At 41.4% G+C, this 23,361-nt stretch overlaps 2 protein-coding genes across 4 annotated transcripts; one reads left to right on the forward strand and one right to left on the reverse strand.

The window, feature by feature from the left end:
- Positions 1 to 117: 117 nt before the first annotated feature.
- Positions 118 to 21,092, forward strand: Tbp (TATA-box binding protein). Of its 3 annotated transcripts, none has more exons than XM_027401194.2 (9): positions 118 to 257; positions 1,463 to 1,511; positions 4,424 to 4,593; positions 5,510 to 5,880; positions 8,624 to 8,711; positions 9,759 to 9,850; positions 11,022 to 11,189; positions 12,341 to 12,435; positions 19,277 to 21,092. In XM_027401194.2, the coding sequence occupies exons 3-9, from the start codon at positions 4,540 to 4,542 to the stop codon at positions 19,405 to 19,407; spliced, it is 999 nt and encodes a 332-aa protein (XP_027256995.1). In that variant the 5' UTR covers positions 118 to 257; positions 1,463 to 1,511; positions 4,424 to 4,539; the 3' UTR covers positions 19,408 to 21,092. The 3 variants fall into 3 exon arrangements, with proteins under 3 accessions (XP_027256995.1, XP_027256996.1, XP_027256997.1); XM_027401195.2 differs by having other exon boundaries at positions 4,429 to 4,593; XM_027401196.2 differs by lacking the exon at positions 19,277 to 21,092 and adding an exon at positions 13,092 to 13,816 and having other exon boundaries at positions 119 to 257.
- On the reverse strand, positions 16,101 to 23,338 carry Pdcd2 (programmed cell death 2). Its single transcript, XM_027401193.2, has 6 exons — positions 22,943 to 23,338; positions 22,398 to 22,640; positions 21,348 to 21,482; positions 18,842 to 18,945; positions 17,970 to 18,083; positions 16,101 to 17,878 (listed from the first exon to the last, which is right to left on the reverse strand). Exons 1-6 carry the CDS (start codon positions 23,229 to 23,231, stop codon positions 17,720 to 17,722), a joined length of 1,044 nt encoding a protein of 347 aa, XP_027256994.1. The 5' UTR covers positions 23,232 to 23,338; the 3' UTR covers positions 16,101 to 17,719.
- Between the last annotated feature and the right edge of the window lie 23 nt (positions 23,339 to 23,361).

The raw sequence follows: 23,361 nt of genomic DNA on the forward strand, positions 1-23,361 counted from the left end.
GGGGCCCCGCCCCAGCCCCATCCTCGCCCCGGAACTTCTGGGGAGCCCCGCCCCCTCATTTCCTTAGCCAGGGATCCGCCGCCCGTGCCGGGCTTCAGTCAAAAAGCGCAACTGCCGGAAGTGACGGCATCAGATGTGCGTCGGGCCTCGGCGGGGTCGAGTCCGGGAGCGGTGGCGGGTAGCTGCTGGCGGTTTGGCTGGCTGGCTGGCTGGCTCTCTCTCTGCGGTCGCGTCATTTTTTTCTCCGCAGCGCCCAGGTAACGGTCGTTCGGCTTTTTTCCCTCTGCTCCGAGGGCCTTGACCAAGGCGACCTGTGCGGCGGGCATCCCGGAGACTGCCGGCGGAGACGCGGGCGTGGGGCGCGCGGCCCGGCGGGGAACGGTCCCCCGCGCGCGCCGCGGCAGCTCGGCCGGCAAGTACCAGTCGCCGGGCCACCGCTTCGGCGGGGTCCTCCAAACCCAGCGCCGAGTGTGAGCCTCCCTGAGGGACTGGCACCGGGCGGCACCGCGCGCCTCGGCTGCTCCTCCCCCCCCCCATTAGAAGACGGGTTTTTACCCAGGCCTGGGGCCGCTCCCCCGTAAGGGTAGTTGTGTTAGGGAGCGGTTTGGAGACTCTTAAACTCATCTCGTCAGCAGCAGCCTGAGATTCGAGCACGACAGAGATCCCCGCTTGGTTTGCTCGCTCTCCCGTCTCTGGGCTCCGGTTAGCGGGTGGTTTTTCCCGAAACCCTGGGTTAGACTTTTCTGAGAAGAGACAGCAGTACTGGGTTAGGCAGGCGCGTGAAGACGGCAGAATTGTTTCTCAGATACTCAGTTTGATGGCTGCGTTTCCTAAAAGATGAAGACCCTGAAAAAACCGGCTAAGAATAAGTTAGTGTAGTGATTATTTTCGAGTTTGTGATACAAGTGAGGAAAGATGGTTTACATCGCCTGCAGGTGTGAGATGTGACCTCTGCGTAGCGTAGCCTTCTGCCAATTTCCGCCTTACATATAATCAGCCGGTTCGGTAAACTTGATTTGCACGAAATGATCTGGGTAAATCTCTGGTTATAATTACATCCAATCATCGTTATCTTTTTCGCTCAACTATAGCGGTGACCTCTGAAATTGAATTTTCTCAGATTTATCCCATCCCAGCAGAGAGGTGGTGGCGCACGCCTTTGATCCCAGCACTCGGGAGGCAGAGGCAAGCGGATCTCTGAGTTAGAGGCCAGCCTGATCTACAGAGCTACACAGAGAAACCGTTGCTCAAAAGATTAAAAAAAAGAAAGAAATCCCATTGCCTGTGTAATAACATCTTACACTCCGAATTATGTAACCCTCCTATAGTTGCTTGTCATCTCTTGTAGAGACTTTCCATACTAAGCCTGTCACTTACATACTGGATGCTCTATTATATTAGCCTTTGTCTTACTTTAACTTTTTGTGTGTGCTGATTCGTACATTTTTGTTCCTCATGCTAGATCCGTGTTAAATTGCTCCTGGCTTGTGAAAGATCTGGCCTCTCAAACGGTACGTAACTTTATGTATGTGAATGTTTTGCCTGTATGTCTGCTTGTATACCACATGCATACCTGGGGTCCATGGAAGACAGAGAGCACTGGTTGCCTGGGACTGGATTTACAGCTAGTTGTGAGCAGCCATGTGGGTGCTAGGAATCAAACCTAGGCCTTCTGAAAAACAACATTGCTCCTAACTGCTCTCCAGCCTCTTGACTTTAGTTTGCATTCTTTCTTCCATAGCATTCATTCATGGTTATGCACTGCATGCCAGGCCTAGTCCTAATTGAAAAGATTTGAAGACATGAATGCTGGTTTTAGTTTCTTGCATCTTGCCTTACTTAGTAAATAACTGTGATTTTAGTGCTTGCTAATTTTTTTACAGTTATTTGTATTTTTTTTTAATATTGACAAGGACTGTATCCTCTTCATCTTTATCTTTGTATCTGGAGCACTTCTGTTACAGAATAATAACATTTTCTGATGATATCAGAAAAAGTGTAATTTTCTTGTAAATTTAGTATCTCTTGTATGTCTAGTATCTCTCAGAAACAGGCATCTCTCTCTTTTTTTTTTTTTTTGGTTTTCGAGACAGGGTTTCTCTGTGTAAGCTTTGGAGCCTATCCTGGCACTCACTCTCAAACTCACAGAGATCTGCCTCTGCCTCCCGAGTGCTAGGATTAAAGGCATGCAGCACTAACACCCGGCCTTCTTTTTTTAAGATTTATTATGTATAGTGTTCTGTCTGCATGTATCCCTGCAGGCCAGAAGAGGGCACCAGATTTAGTCCCAGCACTTGGGAGTCAGAGAAAGGTGCATCTCAGTGATTTCAAAGGCCAGCCTGGTCTACAAAATGAGTTCCAGGACAGCCAGGACTACACAGAAAAACCCTGTCTTGAAAAACAAAAGGAAAAAGTGCTTCTCAGTAATGAGTTTGTAGGAGTATCTTTTGGGTCCTCTGTCCTCTCAAAGAGATTATGAAATTCTTTGATTGATTTAGTAACATCAGAAGAAGGCCTGTGTCAGCATATACTTAAAATGACCAGGGGTCGTGAGTATAAGACTTGTAAATTTTAGATGATAATAAATGTTTAGAATAAGATCTGATTGTTGGGCTGGGGAGATAGCTCAGTGGTTAAGAGGAGTTACTGCTATTATAGAGGACCTGGGTTTGGTTCCCAGCACCTAGATGGTAGGTAGCTCACAACTATCTGAAACTCCAGTTGTAGGGAATCCAATACTCCCTTTCTAACTTCTGCAGGCACTACACATGTGATGTGCATATATACATGCATACAAAATACTCATACACATAAAATGAAAACCTTTTTTTAAAAATGTAATAATATCTGTCCTGTACTTAACTATGTGTATATAGATTCACCCACTCCCGCTCCCCCCCTTCTCCCTCCCCCCCCCACATACATATACACATTTTCTCTGTGTAGCCCTGGCTGTCCTGGAACTCAGATCTGCCTGCCTCTGCCTCCCATGTGCTGGGATTAAAAGTATGTGCCTCCACTGCCCCGCAATTAGATTCATCTTGATTGATAGCTCATTCAGTTTGTTCATCCATTGTTGATTCATTCAGTCCTTAGGGCATCTCTGAGCAAGTTATTGGTCTGCATGAACTGACTTGATTAAAACAAATGTCTTTAAAGAATTGGGGATGGGCATTTGCCTAGCATTTATGAGACTATGTTCTGTCACTACCATTACCAATTTAAAAAAAAAAAAAAAAAACTTTACATAGTCTCTTATTCCATATGCATATTGAATATGGCCACTAAAATGATGATTTATGAAGCCCAGTTCCAGGCATAGTTTTCATTAGTATGTTCTAAGGAGTTAAGAATAAATATTGTATTTATAAAATTGATGTATCATTTATTGTTTAATCTGTCTTTAATTAAAATTGGAACACAAAAATGATTACCTATGCTAAAAATGATTACACAATATGCTTATTGTGTCCAGTTCAATATTTGTGGCACTTTATGCTTGAGACATTGTGAAGGGTATAAAACTGAGAATATTTAAAAACCAGCATTGACCTAATAGTGCTGTATAAACACTGCTTAAGAAAGTATTCTCTGATAATACAATTTGCTTAGGAATTAGTTTTCTCTAGGTGTTCCCCCATACCAAAAACAAGTTCTTTCTACCTGGCCACTAACCAGGTTTATTGGTTTATTCATCAACCAATAAGAGAAACATATACACAGAAGGACATCACCACATCATCTCCTCTTTTCTAAATAAAAAGGGTTTTATCCTTAACATGGTAAAATTACATATAACAAAACAGTTATCAAGTAAGAACTATAGTTACAATATTTAGTCCATTAACATTTAGCAAGATTTAAAGAAAATATTCTATCTATCCTATCTTTGTGAGTCTAAAGTCTTATGTGTAACTTATCTTTTATCATAACTAAGGAAAACAGTAACTGTAACTATTTGTCTTCAACTCCATCAAAGACCATAGAAGGATAGTATATAAACTCTAGAATTGACAGAGACATCTCACTGCCTGGTCAATCACCCAAAGTTCCTCTATAACATTGGAACATCCATCTTCGGCCCATAGGCCATAGTGTGTCTGACAGACTTCTCAGTGAAACAGGAAATTTTAAACTGTCCTTCTGTATTGGCAGACATTTCCATGAAGCAGGAACCCTGCAGGACTGTCCCATTTTGTTTCAGCAGTTCAGCAGTCACTTTCCTGTGGGCACTGCATGTCCACCATATACGGTATACAGGCAAACAGTCCAGGCAAGAGCAGTTTCTTGCCCAAATAGTCATGTCAAAAGCAATAGGCTTTTGGGATTGAAAGATAAATATATTTCTCCAGGATAGATTTTGTGTGTGTATGTTTTGTGTGAATATGAAACCTATTTAAACTTAAAGCATTTTTCCCCCAAGCACAGCATCACTGTTTCATGGTGTGTGAAGATAACCCAGAAAATTAAAGGAGTTTCAAAAGAGAATTTGCAGAGGATGCTCTAGGAAAAGTCTGAGTACTGAAGACAGTGAGAACCATGGACCAGAACAACAGCCTTCCACCTTATGCTCAGGGCTTGGCCTCTCCACAGGTAACAACAGGAAGGGGGGACAAGAAGGGCTGACAGAGAAGGTGAAATTTAACCATCCAGTAATGGACATGGATTTGTATGTTTCTCAAGCTTGTTTTACTTTGTGAAAATTTATGCTGTGGATAGGCATAATGCCCCTTTGCTTGGGAGTTTATTTAGAAGACTGTTCCATCTTTGTGAACTGTAGAACATTTATTTCATTTGCTTCAGGAGGTTCCTTCTAGACCCTCTCGCAGTCACTTTCCTAGCCCAAGATGACAACCAAATCTGCTTTCCAAAATTAAACATGTTTTGATGTAAAATGTATGTGTGTATTTGCAATAGAATTAAACCTAAATTGTTACTAATTTAGTATAAATTTTGCCATTTTTTCTTTCTACTTCCACATAAATAATTACTAAATCTAACAATGTTTGTAAGACATAGAAGCATTATAGAAAAGGCAGTTAACAGTATTTTATAGGCTTTGTTGATTTTTGTTTTTAGTAGAATAAATAGCTCTTTGAAGTATCATAGAGTATACCATGAGCTTGTCATCTTGAACCTCTAGGTGACTTTGTGATCCATCATCCAAATGGTCACATGTTAAGCTAGAGGGTAACCCTCATATACTGGGTAGCACTTTAAAGGGACATGTACCTTTGATTTGTCCTTATGGTCTAGATATGCTTGGGAGGCTAAGCATCTTTCTTGTATATCATAAATAACAGATTAGAGATGCTAAAGTGCTCAGCTACTATATTCAGTACTACAGAAGAAAAGGGATGCATCTCAGGATAGCAGATTCTTCCCAATATTTAATGACCTATTATATTCAGCAAGCATCAGGTTTTACACTTTACCTGGGTTCCACTAGGAAAAGAACCTGTATTACTCAACATTAATGTCTTAAGCATTCTCTTTTTGCTTTCCACAGGGTGCCATGACTCCTGGAATTCCCATCTTTAGTCCAATGATGCCTTATGGCACTGGACTTACTCCACAACCTATTCAGAACACCAATAGTCTGTCTATTTTGGAAGAGCAACAAAGACAGCAGCAGCAGCAGCAACAGCAGCAGCAGCAGCAGTCTGTAGCAACTGCAGCAGCCTCAGTACAGCAATCTACATCTCAGCAATCCACACAGGGTGCCTCAGGCCAGACTCCACAGCTCTTCCATTCTCAAACTCTGACCACTGCACCATTGCCAGGCACCACCCCCTTGTACCCTTCACCAATGACCCCTATGACCCCTATCACTCCTGCCACACCAGCCTCTGAGAGCTCTGGGATCGTACCACAGCTGCAGTGAGTACCTCTTACCTTGTTTGCTCATGCCCTCTCCTCCCCTCCCCCAACGTGTGTGTGTGTGTGTGTGTGTGTGTGTGTGTGTGTGTGTGTGTGTGTGTGTGTGTGTGTGTGTGTGTGTGTGTGTGTGTGTGTGTGTGTGTGTGTGTGTGTGTTTTCCTTGTCCTCTGCACCAGAGGAAGCTTTCAGTGGTATTACACTATTTGCTTTCAGTCTTACTTAAGGAAGTGACCCAGTGGTAATTCTGTTACACTGCAGCTTCCTCGGCTTTTGGCAAGGAATTGAAGCTACAGTCAATGCTCTCAACAAAACCTTTCCTTAGAAATGGAATTGCTTGTGTTTATGTGTTTGAGTCACTGAAATGAAAACTGAGTTTCATCAATACTGTGGACATTTCCCTGTAGCTAATTGGCTGAGTCACAGTGCAGTTGTTTTCACAGGCTTGGCCATAATGTTAGCAGAGTTCTTAAGTCCAGATTTTTCTACAATTTCGCTGTGAGGGCTATATTTTATCTTTGGAATTTGTGTCTCTCTTTCAAAGTGAGGATAGCAGTTCTTGTCTTGATACATTTTTCTGCCTAAGTGAAGTAGTTCCCACGTGTGAAAAGGTAGGAGATACAGGCTTTTTTCTTTCTTCTGAAACAACCAAATCTAGATACTCCTTAGTAAGAAGTATGCAGCTTTACTTTAAGGAAGCTTATGTCCTGATTAAAGGGTTCATTGCAGATGACAACACACTATTCAGTTTGTGTTTATTAACCCGATCTTCCTACTTTCAGATGTTTCTTATTTACACATGACTTTCCTTTTACATATATAATTGTCATTTGTAAGCCATGCCAGATCATTTTTTCTTTTTCTTTTCTTTTTTTTTTTTTTTCCGAGACAGGGTTTCTCTGTGTAGCTTTGGAGCCTATCCTGGCACTCGCTCTGGAGACCAGGCTGGCCTTGAACTCTCAAGAGATCTGCCTGCCTCTGCCTCCCAAGTGCTGGGATTAAAGGTGTACACCACCAACGCCCGGTTGCCAGATCATTTTTTAATCTAAGTGGTATATAATCATGAACCTCGACTACTATACCCAAAAACTTATACCTTGCCTGTATGCAATTTTAAAATTACTTTTGATTTTAATATTTTAGAGAGACAAGCCCTTGTTACAGAAAGTTCTTTCCCACCAGTCTGGTTCCACAGCTGTCTGATTGCCCTTGAGTTCCAAATAAACACACAGACCTTATATTAATTATAAAACTATTGGCCAGTGACTTGGGCTTCCTATTGGCTAGTTCTGTCTTAATTATTTATCCATTTCTATTAATCTAAGTATTTCCACGTGGTCTAGACTTACTAGAGAATATCCAGACCTGTTTCTCATTTCAGCAGCTACATGGTGATTCCTGTCTGTCTACCCTTCCCAGAATTCTCCTTTCATAGCCCCGCCTATCCTTCCAGCCTGGCCACTAGCCACACAGTGTTTTTTAATTCATCAACCAATAAGAGAACATACACACGGAAGGACAACCCCATCAAGCCCTGTTAGCTCTCCTTTGTCTGTGCTGCTTCAAACTAATTTTTCATGCCATTTTGACCTCCACGGGCATTCTGGTTTGTTCTTGTGATTAAAATCATCTGTTGGAACCAGCTTATGGCATGCACTTATTTCCATATCTACAGAGCATGCACTTGGGCACCAGAGGCAGGGGGATCTCTGTGAGTTCAAAGCCAGCCTGGTCTACAGACTGACTTCCAGGACAGCCAGGGCTACACTGAAACCCTGTATTGCATAGAATGCTTTTGAGAATATGATACAATGGCATGAAACAGTCTTTTAGACCCAAGTGGATAATGATGGATTTTGTGTGTATGCATGCACTTCCTCTGTGTATACTGGAGGAGAATCTGAAGAACCATTTCTCAGGACACTACCCACCCTGGTTTTTAAGATGGGATCTGTTACTGGCCTGAAATTTGCTAGTTTGGCTAAGCTTTAGCGCCTCAGAGATCTGCCTGGCTCTGTCTCCTTAGCACTAGGATTACAAGTACTCATTATCACTTTGGGATTTTTCTTATCACTCTGGGATTTTTCATATGGGTTCATGCATGTCAAGTTCTTTACAAACTGAGCTCTGTCCTCAGCCTGCTAACGATTCTATTTAACATGACTTACTGTAATAAATACAGAAAAAAGACAGACATTTTCTTCTCTTGCTAAAGACATTGAATTCCCATTTTTCCAAAAGATAAGCTTACTTGGGGAAGACTGAGAAAGTCCACATCTGCCTATTTTCACTAAAATGACTTAACAGTGAGCTGTTAATTCAGAGCTCAGGAAGGTGAGGTGGTTGTTAAAAGGCTCAAGGCATGGCTCTTGAGACAGCCAAGTCCTGGCTCTTCCGCTTGGGAACCTATGCATCCCAAGACAAATAGTGTAGTCCCTTGAGGCTCAGCTGCTTTGTCTGAACATGGGAGTAGCAGTTACAACCTCATAGTACATTTTGAATACTAAGTGAGAATATCTTATATGTGGCACTTTTTAAACATTTAATGTCAGCAAGGGTTTTTTGTTTTGTTGTTATTAAAGCCTGGTGAAAAATAATGGATCAGCAATCTATGTTTTCAAATTTCTTGCTGAAATATATTCATAGCAAATGAATATAATATTCATTTGGTTGTAAACTTGAAGACCACTGGCCTTTGTTTAAAAGTTAAATATTTTAAGTAATTATGTTTTCGAATTTCTTGCAGAAATATTGTATCCACGGTGAATCTTGGATGTAAACTTGACCTAAAGACCATTGCACTTCGTGCCCGAAATGCTGAATATAATCCCAAGGTCAGACCCATTTTCATGTATTTCAGACTTACACAGAAAATTATTCCTAAATCTGTAGGTAAGAAAGTTTGTATTGCACTTGTTTCTTAATGCCAGCAAAATGAGTAGTATTGTACTTATCTTGAAAAACCAAAAAAAAAAAGAAGAAGAAAAAGAAAGAGAGAAAGAAAGAAAGCATTTAATTGGGACTTGCTTACAGTTTTAGAGGGTAAATCAGGATCATCATGACCAGAAACAGACAGGCTTGGTACTGGAGCAGGAGCTGAGAGTTTTACACTCTGATCTAAAGGCAGCAGGCAGAGAGAGACACTTGCCTGGAGTGGGCTTTTGTGACCTCAAAGCACACTTTACCCAACAAGACCACACTTCTTACTCCTTTTAAATTTTTCTCAAATAGTTCTGTTCTCTAGTTAGCATTCAAATACATAAGTCTATGGGGTCCGCTTCCATTCAAGCCACAACACTGGAACTTAAAAAAAAAAAAAAAAAGATTTGGGAGGAGGGAGAAAGTACCAGTTCCTAAGCATATTTTGTTTCAGTGACAGAAAGCTATTACAAAAGTTCTTCCATCCGAAAGATTGGGACCATCTTGTGTACAGGGCATATACAGTTGTTAATTACTGCTGTCATAACATAAGAAGGAAATGAGAATTTGTGAAAGGGAACCAGCCACTTTAGACTGATAGCCTAGCATATGTTAAAAAAACTTTCTTACATGCACCAGAGAAAATTTTTTTTTTTTGTGTGTGTGTGTGTGTGTGTGTGTCCCCAGACAGGGTTTCTCTGTGTAGCTTTGGAGCCTATCCTGGCACTCACTCTGGAGACGAGGCTGGCCTCGAACTCCCAGAGATCCGCCTGCCTCTGCCTGCTGAGTGCTGGGATTAAAAGCGTTTGCCACCACCACCCGGCCTAAAAGAAACTTTTAATGCATTGATAGGAATACCTGGTGTAGCCAAGATAGTTTGACTCAGAACCCAGAGTTTTCTTCACAGAAACTCTGATCAGTCACCATAAGTGCAACTCTAATGTTTCTTTCTGACCATTTAGCGGTTTGCTGCTGTCATCATGAGAATAAGAGAGCCAAGGACAACTGCGCTGATTTTCAGTTCTGGGAAAATGGTGTGCACAGGAGCCAAGAGGTACTGTACTCTTAAGGGATTCTTTGTTTCTGGTGGATGTATTATCAAAGAAAAGGGATATATCATCATTTCTATTATCAGGCTAGCACTTTTGTTTGTTTGTCTGTTTTGAGACAGGGTTTTTCTCTGTAGCCCTGGCTGTCCTGGAATTTACTCTGTAGACCAGGCTGGTTTAGAACTCACAAAATTCTGCTTGCTTCTGTCTCCTTAGTGCTGAAATTAAAGCAGTGCACCACCACCGCCCTGCTGGATTAGCATGTTTTTTTCAAATGCTTGGAACCAAACATATATATATTATTCTTATTTCCTGTACATTTGTGTTTTGCCTACATGTACGTCTGTGTGAAGGTGCTGGGTCCCCTGAAACTAGAAATACAGACAGGTGTGAGCTGCCATGTGGGTGCTGAGAATTGAACCCAGGTCCTCTGGAAGAGCAGCCACAGCTCTTTACTACTGGGCCATCTCTCCAGCCCTGGACTAACACTTTCAATGTGTTATCTTTAATGGTTTATCCTAATCACTTTGAATAGCATCAATGCCCACTTCTCATTTTTGTTACCCCTGATTTCCTGTACTTTAGTATTTGCATCCTACTTTTGTGGTGAAAGCTAAGTTGGAAAGTCAGTTCCATCCAATAATGTTGTCCTAAGAGTGGATGGAGATCTGATGTAAAGGAAGATAGAATTTATGTATTTGTCAGTAGTAAATTTTACTAGTCTTTTCAGTTTTTTGTTGTTGTTGTTGTTTTGTTTTTCAAAAATGGGTTTCTCTGTGTATCCCTGGAACTTGCTCTGTATACCAGGCTGGCCTCAAGATACACCTGCCTCTGTCTCCCAAGTGGTAGGATTAAATCTGTGTGTTCCACCATCCGGCTTTAGTATTTTTTTTTTTATATATAAAAATGAGGTTTCCATCTCAGTAGATATTTGTGGGTCAGAATGTAGTAAAAGCAATGATCATAATTGAATCACATGCTACATCACATCCTTTAAACCTAGAGCTTGTCGGTAATCTGGCAAATCCAAGGCTGATGTTTTGGTAGATTATCCTTTCTGTTAAGGTCACAGGGATAGTTTAATTAGTTTTCTAATTTAGACTCCATTTAAGTTATTCTTCTGAATTACTCCATTAGGCTTCTGTACATACTCACTGTTTTTTCTTTTTTCTTTAGTGAAGAACAATCCAGACTAGCAGCAAGAAAATACGCTAGAGTTGTGCAGAAGTTGGGCTTTCCAGCTAAGTTCTTAGACTTCAAGATCCAAAACATGGTGGGGAGCTGTGATGTGAAGTTCCCCATAAGGCTGGAAGGCCTTGTGCTGACCCACCAGCAGTTCAGCAGGTAGGTCTGAGAGATATTGGGATTAGTGTTAGCAACAATCCATTTACTATCTACTCAGGCATCATTCAGGGTGAAGTACATGTAAGACATTCTGTTTCTAAGCTTATGATGTAGTTGCAAGTTGAGTGTGCTCCATGTAAACATAAGGTATCTCTGCAATTGTGCTACTGCACTTTTTGCTGCCCTCTTTCACTCAGTGACCGACACCCAAACTCCTTCCCTGGAGCGACTCAGATCACTTCTGTATGCCTTATCATTTTGTTAGTCAGTAAATCCATTTACATAAATAAATTTGTAGTTTCTTCTACCATTTTTCTCCTAGTTTGAATCTTTTTTGTCAACACACCAGCAAAGTATACAAATGAGCAAGCAGGGATGTGCTGTCCTTTATTATTCCTTTCCATTTTCTTCTCACCCTTACCTCGGTTATTTGTTTTCTATTTGCGGCCACATCAGCTCACCAGCCCCCTCACACTTACCCTAATCCTCTTGCTTCAGGGCCTTTACACATGGTACTTTTATACCTGGCACATTAGGTTCAGTTTTTAACATAGAAATTCCTTTTTGAGTTTCAGATAGTCAGTGTTGCTCCTTTTCATATAAACCTGTCCCAAAAGAGTTTTTTTCCAGGTTACACATAAGACACACAGGTCCTTTTATCAGATTAAACAAACCTGAAATCACTAGGTTAGAATTTCATTAATGTCAGTTCAGGTAGATGATGTGATCAGGGAGTAGGTTCATTTCCAAGCTCATGGTTTGTCACTCTGGTTAAGTCACCCTGTTAGAGTATTTCTATTCAGGAAGGTGATGTATGATTACAAGGTTGACTGCCACTATCAACTCTTAAGAGTGCATGGTGAGATTAAGCTGCTATCCCTAGACTTGCCCAAAATGAACCTAATGAGGGTCAGAGAATGTGAGTATACAGTCTTGTTTTTATCATAGAAAATCTAGATTCTGTGAGGACAGCATAGAAAGCCATATCCATGCCATTTGGCTCTTGCTTGGTGAAAGTGTTTCCTTCTTGTGTGTCCTATTTGTGGACACCTGGCTTGTTCACTCAGTACTTCCTGACACAAGGCCTCATTGTGTTTACACACAAAAAAAAAACTGGTGATTCCTAAACTGTTTTCCCATTTTCTTTCTAGCTATGAGCCAGAATTATTTCCTGGATTAATCTACAGAATGATCAAACCCAGGATTGTTCTCCTTATTTTTGTTTCTGGAAAAGTTGTATTAACAGGTAAGTTAAAGGGATAGAGTACCAAACTTGGAAAGAATTTAGGATGGGATTTCTGTGTTGGGACAACTGCCTAGCCACTTGTAAGGAAGATTTTGTTTACATTTTGCTTCCCATCCTTCATGAGAAAGGGGGAAGAGTGAAAACACTAGAGTTCTGCTACAGTTGTAGCCTGCGGCTAGACTATGTTTGACTGTGGCAGCAGGCAAGGAGGAAACACGAATACTAGGAGGGTGGGGGGTATTGCCTTGCTTGCTGACTTGTGGATCCTGGCCTGCGACCAACTGGTGAGGAAATGCTGGTCTAGAGTTAAAAGTCTTTAAACGCTAAGAAAATAATGTTTTAAAAACAAAAGCTGGAGAGCGGGGCATGGCCCTTAATCCTAGTACTCAGCAGGCAGAGGCAGGCTAGCCTGGTCTACACAGCAAGTTCCAGGACAGCCAGGGCTATACAGAGAAACCCTGTCTCTTAAAAAAGAAAAAAGGAAGGCTAGGATTATGACAAAGGGCCTCCACCATTTATTTTAATACCATTTGTTTGTCTTAACTGGGTATGGAGAGAACTGTATTTGTGGCTTTGTTTTAAGGTAATGATGTTACTTTCTATTTTAAGAAATGTTACTTAAACCATCTCGTTTCTATTCCAATGTGTCTTTGTAGGTGCTAAAGTTAGAGCAGAAATTTATGAAGCATTTGAAAACATCTACCCCATCTTAAAGGGATTCAGGAAGACCACATAGTGGCTGCCATGTCCTGCCTCCCCTACCCACTTGTTTTTTAAAACCCGTCAGTTTTGGTACCGCTCATGGTACAGTTGTGAGAAGGACACTCAGTTACAGGTGGCAGCATGAAGTGACACCGTGTGTCCCACTGCAGGACACTGAAAGGTTACCTCCTCTGCAGTGAGATCGATTGCCCTGCAGCATTACTGTGAGTCGCTTGCTCTGTGCTGCTACTTGGGCAGCACTGCCCATTTATTTATATTTAGATTTTAAACACTGCTGTTGATGAGTTTGTTGGTTTAAGGGACAGAACTTTTAAGTGTTCAAGCCACCTGTACAATTGGACTTTTTATTTTAACTTTTCCCACATAAGCCAGTTTTTATATTTCTACCAGAAAAGTAAAAATCTTTTTTTAAAAGTGTTGTTTTCTAGTTTCTAACTCTTAGGAGTTATTTTTGTGCCAGATACATTCCACCTTCCCAGTATTGCAGAACTCTAAATAGTTGTATTAATCAAAACAAATGTACATACTTTTCTTTCTTTGGAGTACTCTGCACAAAAAAATGCAGCCTGTAAATTGTTAGATTTTTGTTACAAATGATACCTTGTAAGAGTCATGTGATCATACTGTCAAAGAAATTTATTTTAGATATAATACCTGAGACCGTTGTTTTGTTTGCTTGTCATTTTTTTTCCTTTTTCTCAATTGCAGTGAAAATGGACATACCAGTGATTTTACAATCCCCATTGAACACCCTCCTATTTCCTAGATACTTCAGTGTCTGGGATCTTCACCAAACTAGTTACCTTTTGTTACTTTTTCAGCCTTTGCCAGAGCCTTATCCAAGGTTTCATAGCTAGTAAGGGACATGGGAGGGCTATTAAGGGAATGGGAATGGGAGGTATAGAAGCTGCTGCCCTGTCCACAGATAGCTAGCTTCTCCAATAGAACATTTTTGTCATGAAATACCAGGTGGACACTTATAAAGCCTTGGGTTATTTCAGGAGCATTTTATGTCCCTTTTCTTAAATTATAAAAGTACATTTGCAGTTTAGAGTATGTGTAATCAGAAAGAAGTCTTTTTCTTTCTGTCCTTACCTATTTCCCCAGGTAACCTCCACATTGGTGGATGTCTTCTAACCCTTCACCTAGATTATGCCTGAGCGCTCTACAGTGTACCTGACGGTACCTGATGGTGGCAGCAGGCATGACAGGAACACTAGTAAGTGACTGTTTTCAGTTGGCATTAGTCCCTGGAACTTGAGGTTACTAGAGTACCTTTCTGAGATAACAAGACTGAGAAGAGCTCCATTGAATGCCAACAGTTGGGAGAAAAGGCTTCATTCAGTCCTTGATGCTTGCCAGTTACCATGTCACTCAGGACAAGTGTGAGAATGAACTGTGGACTAGGGATGAGTTATTGCCTTGCTGATTTGTAGATCCTGGCCCAGAACTAAGTGTAGGAGGAGTTGATAGACTAGGGTGTTAAAGTCACCAGGTGTGTTGTTTTTAAGTTTTTAATTTTGTCCTTTGGGGTTACTTTTCATCTCATTTTTGGAAAAACACTCAAGCATATGTTCTTTTGTGACTTTCATTTTTTGCAGTTTATCAGTTATACTTCTAAGACATGCCATGTAATGTCCTCTTAAATACCTTGTGCACACTTAAATAACAGTGCACACTGTTACAGTGTTGGATCAGGTATGCTTGTATGCACAGATTTCTATAGCATACTTTTACAAGAGGAATTGATGTATTAGAACCATTTATGTGTCCTAAGTTTTGACAAATCAATAATATATTCCAACCCCCAAAAGTATATACAAGGCACCCTTCCTTGCACTTCCCAGACATTACTGATATTAGTAATGTGACAACTATTTGGAAAGGCATCTTTCCAGGATTTCGCTCCAAGATTATATATTTTTTTTTAAGTTTTATAATTCTTTTTATATGGAGCATTTTCATTTCATAAAAGTTAATTATTTCATTATGGTTTCTTGTTTTATTTTTTCATAACACTTTAAGGAAAAAAATGTTCATTATATTTACCTTTTTCCAATCTATTTATTGAACCCTTATTACTGCTGTTAATAGTTGATTGCATTTGAACTGTAAGTTCTAGGCATGTAGTTTTGGTTAGTAAACTTGTGTTTTCTTTCTAGTATTTTAACATCTTAATGGCTGGGATTTAATGTACCTAGCCGCTTTTCTTCTCCTGTTTTTGTTTGAGACAGGGTGACAAAGTTATGGTTCTATAGCCCAGGTGGCCATAAAGTCGGTGATTCTGCCTTACTCTTTCAAGTAGCTGGGATCATAAACCTCATGAACTACTAGCTCTATCGATAGAACTATCAGTTCTATATTGTGCATATCCTTTTATCCTCATTGTTAATTTTTGACATACCGGTGATAGAACACAGGATCTTGTGCTTGCACGGAATGACCTCTGTGACTGACCTATCCCCAGAGTAGAATCCTTAATAGGGGATGGCAAGTTAGCATGTGCTGGTATGTCAAGTGTACTGTACATAGATTATACATGCAGGAGTCTTAGTTAGGGCTTATTTCAGCTTGTAGTTGCATTCCATCATCAAGGGAAGACCAGGAAAAAAACGCTGCTCACTGGCCTGCATAGCTTGCTTTCTTATACAACCCAGGACCATCTGCCTAGGGGTGGCACCACCCACATTGAAATGGGCTCTCCTACATCATTCAAGAATGTACTCCCTAAGACTTGCCTACAGGTCATTTTTGTTCATTTTGTTTTGTTTCTTCAAGACAGGGTTTCTCTGTGTAGATCAGGCTGGCCTCAAACTCACAGACCGGCTGCCTCTGCCTCCTAAGTGCTGGGATTAAAGGCGTGCACCACCTGGCGATCTACAGGTCAATTTTATTGAGCCATTTTCTCAAGAATCCTTCCCAGATATCAAACTGACAAAAAATAACCAAGATAGTAATTTTAGTGAGAAGGAATCGTGAGATATCAAGCCCAGGCCAATCAGGCACTCAGTTTGTGGCCTGAGGTAACCTTGAATCCAGGGGTCTCCAAGGTTGACCCCAGATGTAGTTTGTTGAGCGCCTAGCTGGGTACATTCATGTCCACACCACCCGGGGATAGCCTTAAATAACAGCCCTTGCCGTTTATAAATACATTGGTGCATTTACTTTTAAAAGTCTTTAGCATTCAGACCTTTCTGTAGGACATTTTGAGTAGACAGCTTTGCTGTAATTTTGTAGGTGATGCCACATTTGAATATCCTGTCTGAGTCTTTTCCTGAGTCAGTGTGTTTTTACATGTTCGCCACTAATTGTGTGGTTCTTAGTGCTTTAGCATAGCTGCCTCAAGTTAAAAATGAACAGCATTTTCCCCTTAAAAGTAGCTTAGTAAATAACGTGTCCCCCATAGGAATCTCCAAATGGTTCTATGTATATCTTAACGTACACATATGTGGTATGAACTCACAGGACAGGACTCTGTGATATGCTATAGCTGGATAGTCAATGGTAATATAGTGTGATATACAAGGATGCTAAGGTGACATGACATAAAAGCTCTGTTGGGTCTCTGATGTCGGGAATTCACTTGTGAGTGGGTGAAGACTGCAAGTACTGTTAACATCTTGAGATTTGGCAAATTGCTTGGCAATGCACCATATGGAACACCCCATACCTGAAAGATGGCTCCAGGACCTCCCTTTAGTCAGGTTGTTCCTTCCAGGGCCAGTTCTTCCTTCTCTGTTCACTTTCTCAAGTTAACCTGTGAAGGCAGTATTTGCAGAGGGAAAAGGAGGTCCTTGTTTGATCTCAGTCTTCTATAAATAAGTCCCCTGGCTTTTCAAGGCCAGCTCTGAAGTAGGACCTTCTTAAATGCAGGCTCCTGCCAAGCCTGGTACTATTGCTTCTTTACTGGCTCCTCCTTCATCCTACTCGGTCTTACGAAGTTGAGTTTTTCCTTGTTCTGGCATCAGACAGTATTGACTACTTTGGTTTTTCCTACATACCTCTTTAACTATAAAACTGGAGGTGGGGAAATGCTGTGAATATGGATGGTTTATAGATGGAACTATACATGGTTCCTTCCCAGATACTCTTAAGGTTTTATTTTTTGCTCATGTGTAAGTTTTATGTATCTGTGTGAGTTATGCCACATATGTACTGGCTACCCAGAGGGGTCAGAAAAGGGCATCAGATCCTCTGGACCTGGTGTTACAGGTAGCTTCCTGATGTGGGTGCTAGAAACTGAACTTGGGTCCTTTGGACGAGTGGGAAGTACTCTTAATAAGTTGGAGGACCCAGGTTTCCCAGCACCCCACATAGTATCTCACAAGTGTCTGTAACTCCAGTTCCAGGGAAATTCAAAATCGTCTTCTGGCCTCTAGAGGCACCAGGCACATATGTGGTACACACATATGCTGGCAAAACATGAATACATTTAAAATAGCAATAATAAACTGGGTGGTGGTGGTGTACACCTTTAATCCCAGCACTTGGAGCAAAGCAAGTTCCAGGATAGCCAGAAACCCTATCTTGAAAAACCAGGAAAAAAAGAATGTAATCGTTTTCAAGGTGTGTCTGTTACATCCTGTTTCCACACAAATTCCTCTGTGTAGCCCATGCCCAGGCTGCAGCTGTCAGCACAGGTGAAGACTGCCAGGACGCCCCAGTCCACACTCCTGCCCAGTCTGTCTGCCTTTAGGTAGTTCAACAGCTGGGGCATGACCTGGGAAGAGGACAAAATAGGGGTAATATTTCAAGGCAGGGTGCTCATATTTTGGTCCATTTTTCTAAAATGTCATTATTTAAGGACATACCTGGAATTCAAATGTCCTCTTAGCACCACAGGAGCAATCTGGAATATCTTTTTCTTGAGGGATATTTTCTCCAGAAATCCAGAGCGGTTTAATGCCTCTTCCATACCTGAGAATCTAAAAATCAACAAGGACCACATCTTATCTAAGAGTTTCCAATGGGACCATGATCCTGAGGATCATTTAGAGAAAATCCCTATGTGCTTCTATACACTACCAACACCCCTAAACCTAAAAGACAATTAAAATCACCATGTGTGTACACATGAATATGGCAGCAGTCATGTCAAAGTCTGAGTATGAGGTCAGAGGATAACCTGTGAGAGTCAACAACTTCTACTGTGTGGGTCCTAAGGACCAAACTCAGGTCATCTGGTTCAACAAGCACTGGCCCCACAATGTCAGAATCTGTCCTATTACACTGCAAAGGAATTAAGAATAACGAGTCTGCACACAAAATGTGGCCATATATAGTCAAGATCCTTAACTATTTAAAAAGGGATATAAATGTAGTCCGACATGATATTTGACTAAAGTGTTTTAAAAAGGGTAAATTCACTATAATCACCTTCAGGGTGTTTTTCCTGTATCACCATTGCTAAAAACCATTTTAGTGTTATGTTGAAGCCAGATCAAAGCTTCCTATTATCTTGGGCACTTATTTGATCCAGTATTTTTAGGAAGTTTCCTTTAGCCATTGTTTATGGTAAAGTAACTTAATGGGGGAAAAGTTAATAATATATGTTTTTTAAATAGCTGTGTATGTAAATATTTATGTATATGCTATAGGCATATGAATTATCAGTTTTAAAAGCTGAAAATGGGGGTTATAGTCATTTTGAGAACACAATGAAGAGGTATAAATCCCATTTTACCTGCTCTGGTTCAAGGGCTATTTTGGATTTAAACTTTTGGAAAATGTGATCTTCCTTGGATTCATGCTTTGCCATGGAATCTAGTTCTTCCTCAAGTATTCTCCCTGGGGAGGGGGGAAGGAGACACACACAATAATTATAGAATACTGGAATAATCCCCACAATTTAACAATTCAAATGTATGGGGAATCTAGCTAATCACCTAATTAATTAGTTTCCTCTGTTCAAGTACCATTAGTGCTTATTTCTAGGTAACATGTAATCCTTATAGATCTAGTCTTTAAGGCTCTAAATTAAAATATGGGTGATGGCTCAGAACTGTAGCAATGGTCTTATGACCCTCTGCAATGTGAGTCCTCATCACTACTGTAAACTATCTGAATTCTTACTTCAAATCTCCTTCTCAACCATCTCTCCATTTGCATTCATTCACAGCCAGGAAATGCCATTTCCTGTTCCACAGCCAGTTTGGACCTCTACCTAACCTGAACCCCTGGAGTCCAACAGACCAGTGGCTACCAATACAACCTTTAGTGTTGGTAACATGTGTCAGAATACAACTTTGATACCAAGTCAAACAAGCTGAAATTCAATTTCACAATTTTGATGAATTGGGGAGACATTAATTAATTAATGACACTTACTGACATTAATGGCCAGGATGCATAAAGAATGTACATTCCCTCAGACTGATGTTCTCTCAAGTTCAGAAGCAAAGCATTAATGACTTAGGGGGCCCTTAAAATACTCCACAGGTAACCGCCTCCCACCCCCCCATCCCTTGTCTCCTTCCCAACCACTTTCTCCTTGCAGCCCAAACCAATTCTCAGCTAGGATACAGTAACAGCAAAGAAACATTTTGAAAATCTTATCTTGAACATCCACAAAAATAGAAATACTATAGTTGTCAAGTACTAAGAATCAGTTCAAAGCTAATTTCGATTTCCCCTGTCACTTCATTTTATCTATAATTTTTGATGATTAAGTTTCTGTTTTTCAGAACCAGGGACTAAATCTAGAGCCTGGTACACCACGCTGGGCAAAATGCCCTACACTGAGTTCTAACCTCCACCATGAGATCTAGATGAGATTTCATTCAGGCTTACTTTGAACTCATTTGGTAGCCCTAGAAGGCCCCAGACTTAGAACTCTCCTGCCTTAAGCCTCCTGAGTAGCTGGGATTGTAAATTTGTACCACTAAAATCCACTGACAACTGAATTCTTTTGCTTGGTGTGGGTGGGTGTGGTTTTTTGAGACAGGGTTTCTCTGTGAAATAGCCTTGGCTGTCCTGTAGACTAGGCTGGCCTTGAACTCACAGAGATCCACCTGCCTCAGCCTCCAAAGTGTTAGGATTAAAGGTGTGATAACTGAATTCTCAACTGTTGACATCTTCAATTTCTGATAACCACTTTCTTTATTTCCTCCCTAGTTCTGTAATCAACTACCTCTCTAAACAGATCATTTTATAGCTGTGTAGTACCAACTACAAATAAGATGACCTAATGATTTCTAAAAATTTTAAAACGATTTTTAAAAATCTAAGGATTTTTAAATCTTTGTTGTAGATAAAGTATTTGTGAGTTGCTTGCATCTTCCAATAAAAATTCAGACCTACTTTTTGCAAATCTGTATATTATTCTTTTCCCAGACCTAATACATCAATTTACTCAATAAAATAACAGCAGTCAGATGTAAAATGATATAACACCTATAATATTTGCACTCAGGAGGTGGAGGCAGAGGCAAGAGGATGAGTTCAGGGCTAGCTTGGCCTATATGAGGACCTGTCTCCAAATTTCAAGAAAGACATGCTCATTGAATGTAGAGATCTACTGAAAAATCACTGGTTTGAAGTCGTGTAGAATTAAGTGGTTACATAATTCAACTGTTTACTTTTATGATTGCTTCTTATATAATGCTCATTCATATAAATGACTGCCAGGTCCTACAGTCACAAATCTTGAGCACACCATCCCTCTCATTAACTTCCTTTCTGAAAGAATACTTTTTCATGACTTGCCACTTGTAAAAACATGAGCAGCAGTATACACATGAATACACACATCACAGTTACAAATCCAGGCAGTTCTATTGGCATCCAAACCTAGATTCCTGGAAAGAGCAGCAAGTGCTCTAAACCTCTGAGGCATATCTCCAGCCCTGCATCCTTACCTTTTAACACAAGGCATTTTACTGGTTGAGCGTTCTGTGGGCTTCCTCCTGAGAATAAACCTGACTTACTAAGTGCCATTCTTTGTTGTGTACTCCTGTTACAAAGCATGAACTGGGCCACAGAATAATTTTCACATTTCTTCAATGCTTGTGGCAAAAATGAACCAGTAAACTGAAATTCTAATTTAGTTTCTATAAACCAGACCTTATGGTTACAAAGAGCACTTCTTGTCATACATGCAGTTACTGTTTTGATCTACAGTCTTCTACCGTGATATTCTCTGTTACTCTCCCAAGTGTTTTTCCTAAAGTATATTTGGTCAGACTCCTTACCCATGCTTTCTTTGACTTCAGAATAATCTTTAATTTCCACAGCCTCATCAGGTGTAATCTCGCCTTCTGCTTCTGTCACAATTTCAAATTCTGGGAACAGGAAGTTGTGGTCTGGAGCTGTCTGGTCTAAATGATCTACAAGAAAGTTATTAACATCATTAATGAACATTTATTTTTGAAGATGATCTAAAATTTTCCTATTTCTAAAGCATTTCATCACAGTTTGAACATCAAGTCACTATGGTATAGCATAATTACTATGTAGCCTTATGCTAGCCATTAAATGTATAAAGTTGCTGCCCATATCACATGGCAAGCTTAGTTTTTTATGTGTTGGGATCTCACTATGTAGCCCAGATGGGCCTCAAACTTAAAATCCTCCTGCATCTAGCACTTGAGAGCTAGGATTACATAGAGTTGTCACCACCTCTGGCTCATTAACACTTTTAAAATACACAGTAGGCTAAAATAAGATTAAATGGTACAATAAATATCAAACTGTGAATACAGTCACTTGTTGTCAAAGTATTGGATACTGTTATCAAAGTATTGGATAATGTACTAGGCCTTTGAGACCAACACCACAAGCATAAATAAAGTGATGAGATAACAGTCTACAAAGTCAGTAACAATTAAGAATTCATTGGCTCATTCCTTTAATCCCAGTACTTAAGAGTTCGAGGCAGGCGGATCCCTGTGAATTCAAGGCCAGCTTGGTCTACAAAGCAAATTCCCGGACAGTGTGTGTGTGTGTGGGGGGGGGGGGTCAGATCACGGATGTGTATGCCGTCAACCGGGAGGTGGTGAAGCTGTATGTATGCATGACTACTACTAACTACTACGTTTCTCTGTTAATATAGCCGGTTGTATTTTAGGTTAGGGAGTCCTAAAAGCCAGTACTCACAAAAAGCTGTCTACATCACTAAGCCTCAACAACACTGCTCTTCCAGTATTAAAGTGTTCATGTTACCAGTTCTTAAAACTTTTAAAGTATTGTGTTTTCTAATTTCAACGTTATCAGAAACTGAGACGAAAACAGGGATGTCTTACCTGACTGTGCACAAGCATGCTTGTGTCCCAGCCGCCAGTCCAGTGTCTGATGCTCCTTCCCGCAGTAATGTGCCTGCTTGCACCTAGAGCACGTCTTAGGGCCCAGGCAGCCACAAACCCGGCAGAGGTGGGCTCCTGACTTAAGCTGGAGGCGCACAGAATCTCCAGTGTCTGAAGCTCCCGTCTCAGAAGGAGGCTCGTAGGAGTAAAACGCATTTTTCCTTGGTAACTGATTCCGAAAAACTGAAGCGAAAAGCATAAAGGTGTTCAGTGAAACAAAATTCAAACATTTGAGCCTTATTCGGTGCTTCACCTCATAAGGTGAGGTTTGCGCTTTCGGGGAGTTTTTTTTTTTTTTTTTAAGGAGAGGGAATAAAACAGTGAAGAGTTCCCATCTGACACGCACTGGCTCTAGAGTTCGTGCCCAACAATGGGAGTTAACTCAGACTGCAAAGGGATGGAAATCTGCAAGTCAGCTTCTGTCACCTAACGCCAACCGGTTCATGCACCCCACGCGCGGGGCTCGCCTCGGCCCTGCCGCTCACCTCGCAGGCCGGCACAGCACGGCGGCTCGCGGCAGCAGAAGAGGAAGAGGCTGCGGTGGAAGGCGTCGTCGCGGTCGGGCAGCGGCGCGTACACCTGCAGCAGGAAGGTGAGCGGATGGCCGCAGCGCGTGCACGTCAGCGCCCCGGGTCCCGGCAGCCCCGATAGCCCCAGCCACGCGGGCCGCCCGCCCACTTTGCTGGGGAACTGCTCGCTACGCAGCCTCCAAGCCGGTGCCGCCTCGGCGAAGCCCAGCTCCACCAGCCCGGCCGCGTCCGAGCCCGCAGCCATGGGGTCCCAGCAAGAGTCGGTGTGTTTGCTCTCCAAACCGGAAGAGGGTGGTCTATGCTGGACCGGAAGGTGGGGTCAGATCCCTGGGACTGGCGGCCACCCTAACGGTGGGCAGGAAGCGGAAATGAAT

Source organism: Cricetulus griseus, chromosome 2 (genome assembly GCF_003668045.3).
Source record: "Cricetulus griseus strain 17A/GY chromosome 2, alternate assembly CriGri-PICRH-1.0, whole genome shotgun sequence".
Classification (NCBI taxonomy): Eukaryota; Metazoa; Chordata; class Mammalia; order Rodentia; family Cricetidae; genus Cricetulus; species Cricetulus griseus.

What these genes read in the sequence shown, in the direction of transcription:
- Tbp (XM_027401194.2), top strand. Translation starts at nt 4,540, where the DNA reads ATGGACCAGAACAACAGCCTTCCACCTTATGCTCAGGGCTTGGCCTCT. An exon ending in GTGTGCACAGGAGCCAAGAG is followed by an intron (nt 9,851 to 11,021) that starts GTACTGTACTCT and finishes TTTTTTCTTTAG; the next exon opens with TGAAGAACAATCCAGACTAG. An exon ending in ACCCACCAGCAGTTCAGCAG is followed by an intron (nt 11,190 to 12,340) that starts GTAGGTCTGAGA and finishes TTTTCTTTCTAG; the next exon opens with CTATGAGCCAGAATTATTTC.
- Pdcd2 (XM_027401193.2), bottom strand. Translation starts at nt 23,231, where the DNA reads ATGGCTGCGGGCTCGGACGCGGCCGGGCTGGTGGAGCTGGGCTTCGCC. An exon ending in GTGCTGTGCCGGCCTGCGAG is followed by an intron (nt 22,641 to 22,942) that starts GTGAGCGGCAGG and finishes TTTTCGCTTCAG; the next exon opens with TTTTTCGGAATCAGTTACCA. An exon ending in TAGCCCTTGAACCAGAGCAG is followed by an intron (nt 18,084 to 18,841) that starts GTAAAATGGGAT and finishes GTTGATTTTTAG; the next exon opens with ATTCTCAGGTATGGAAGAGG.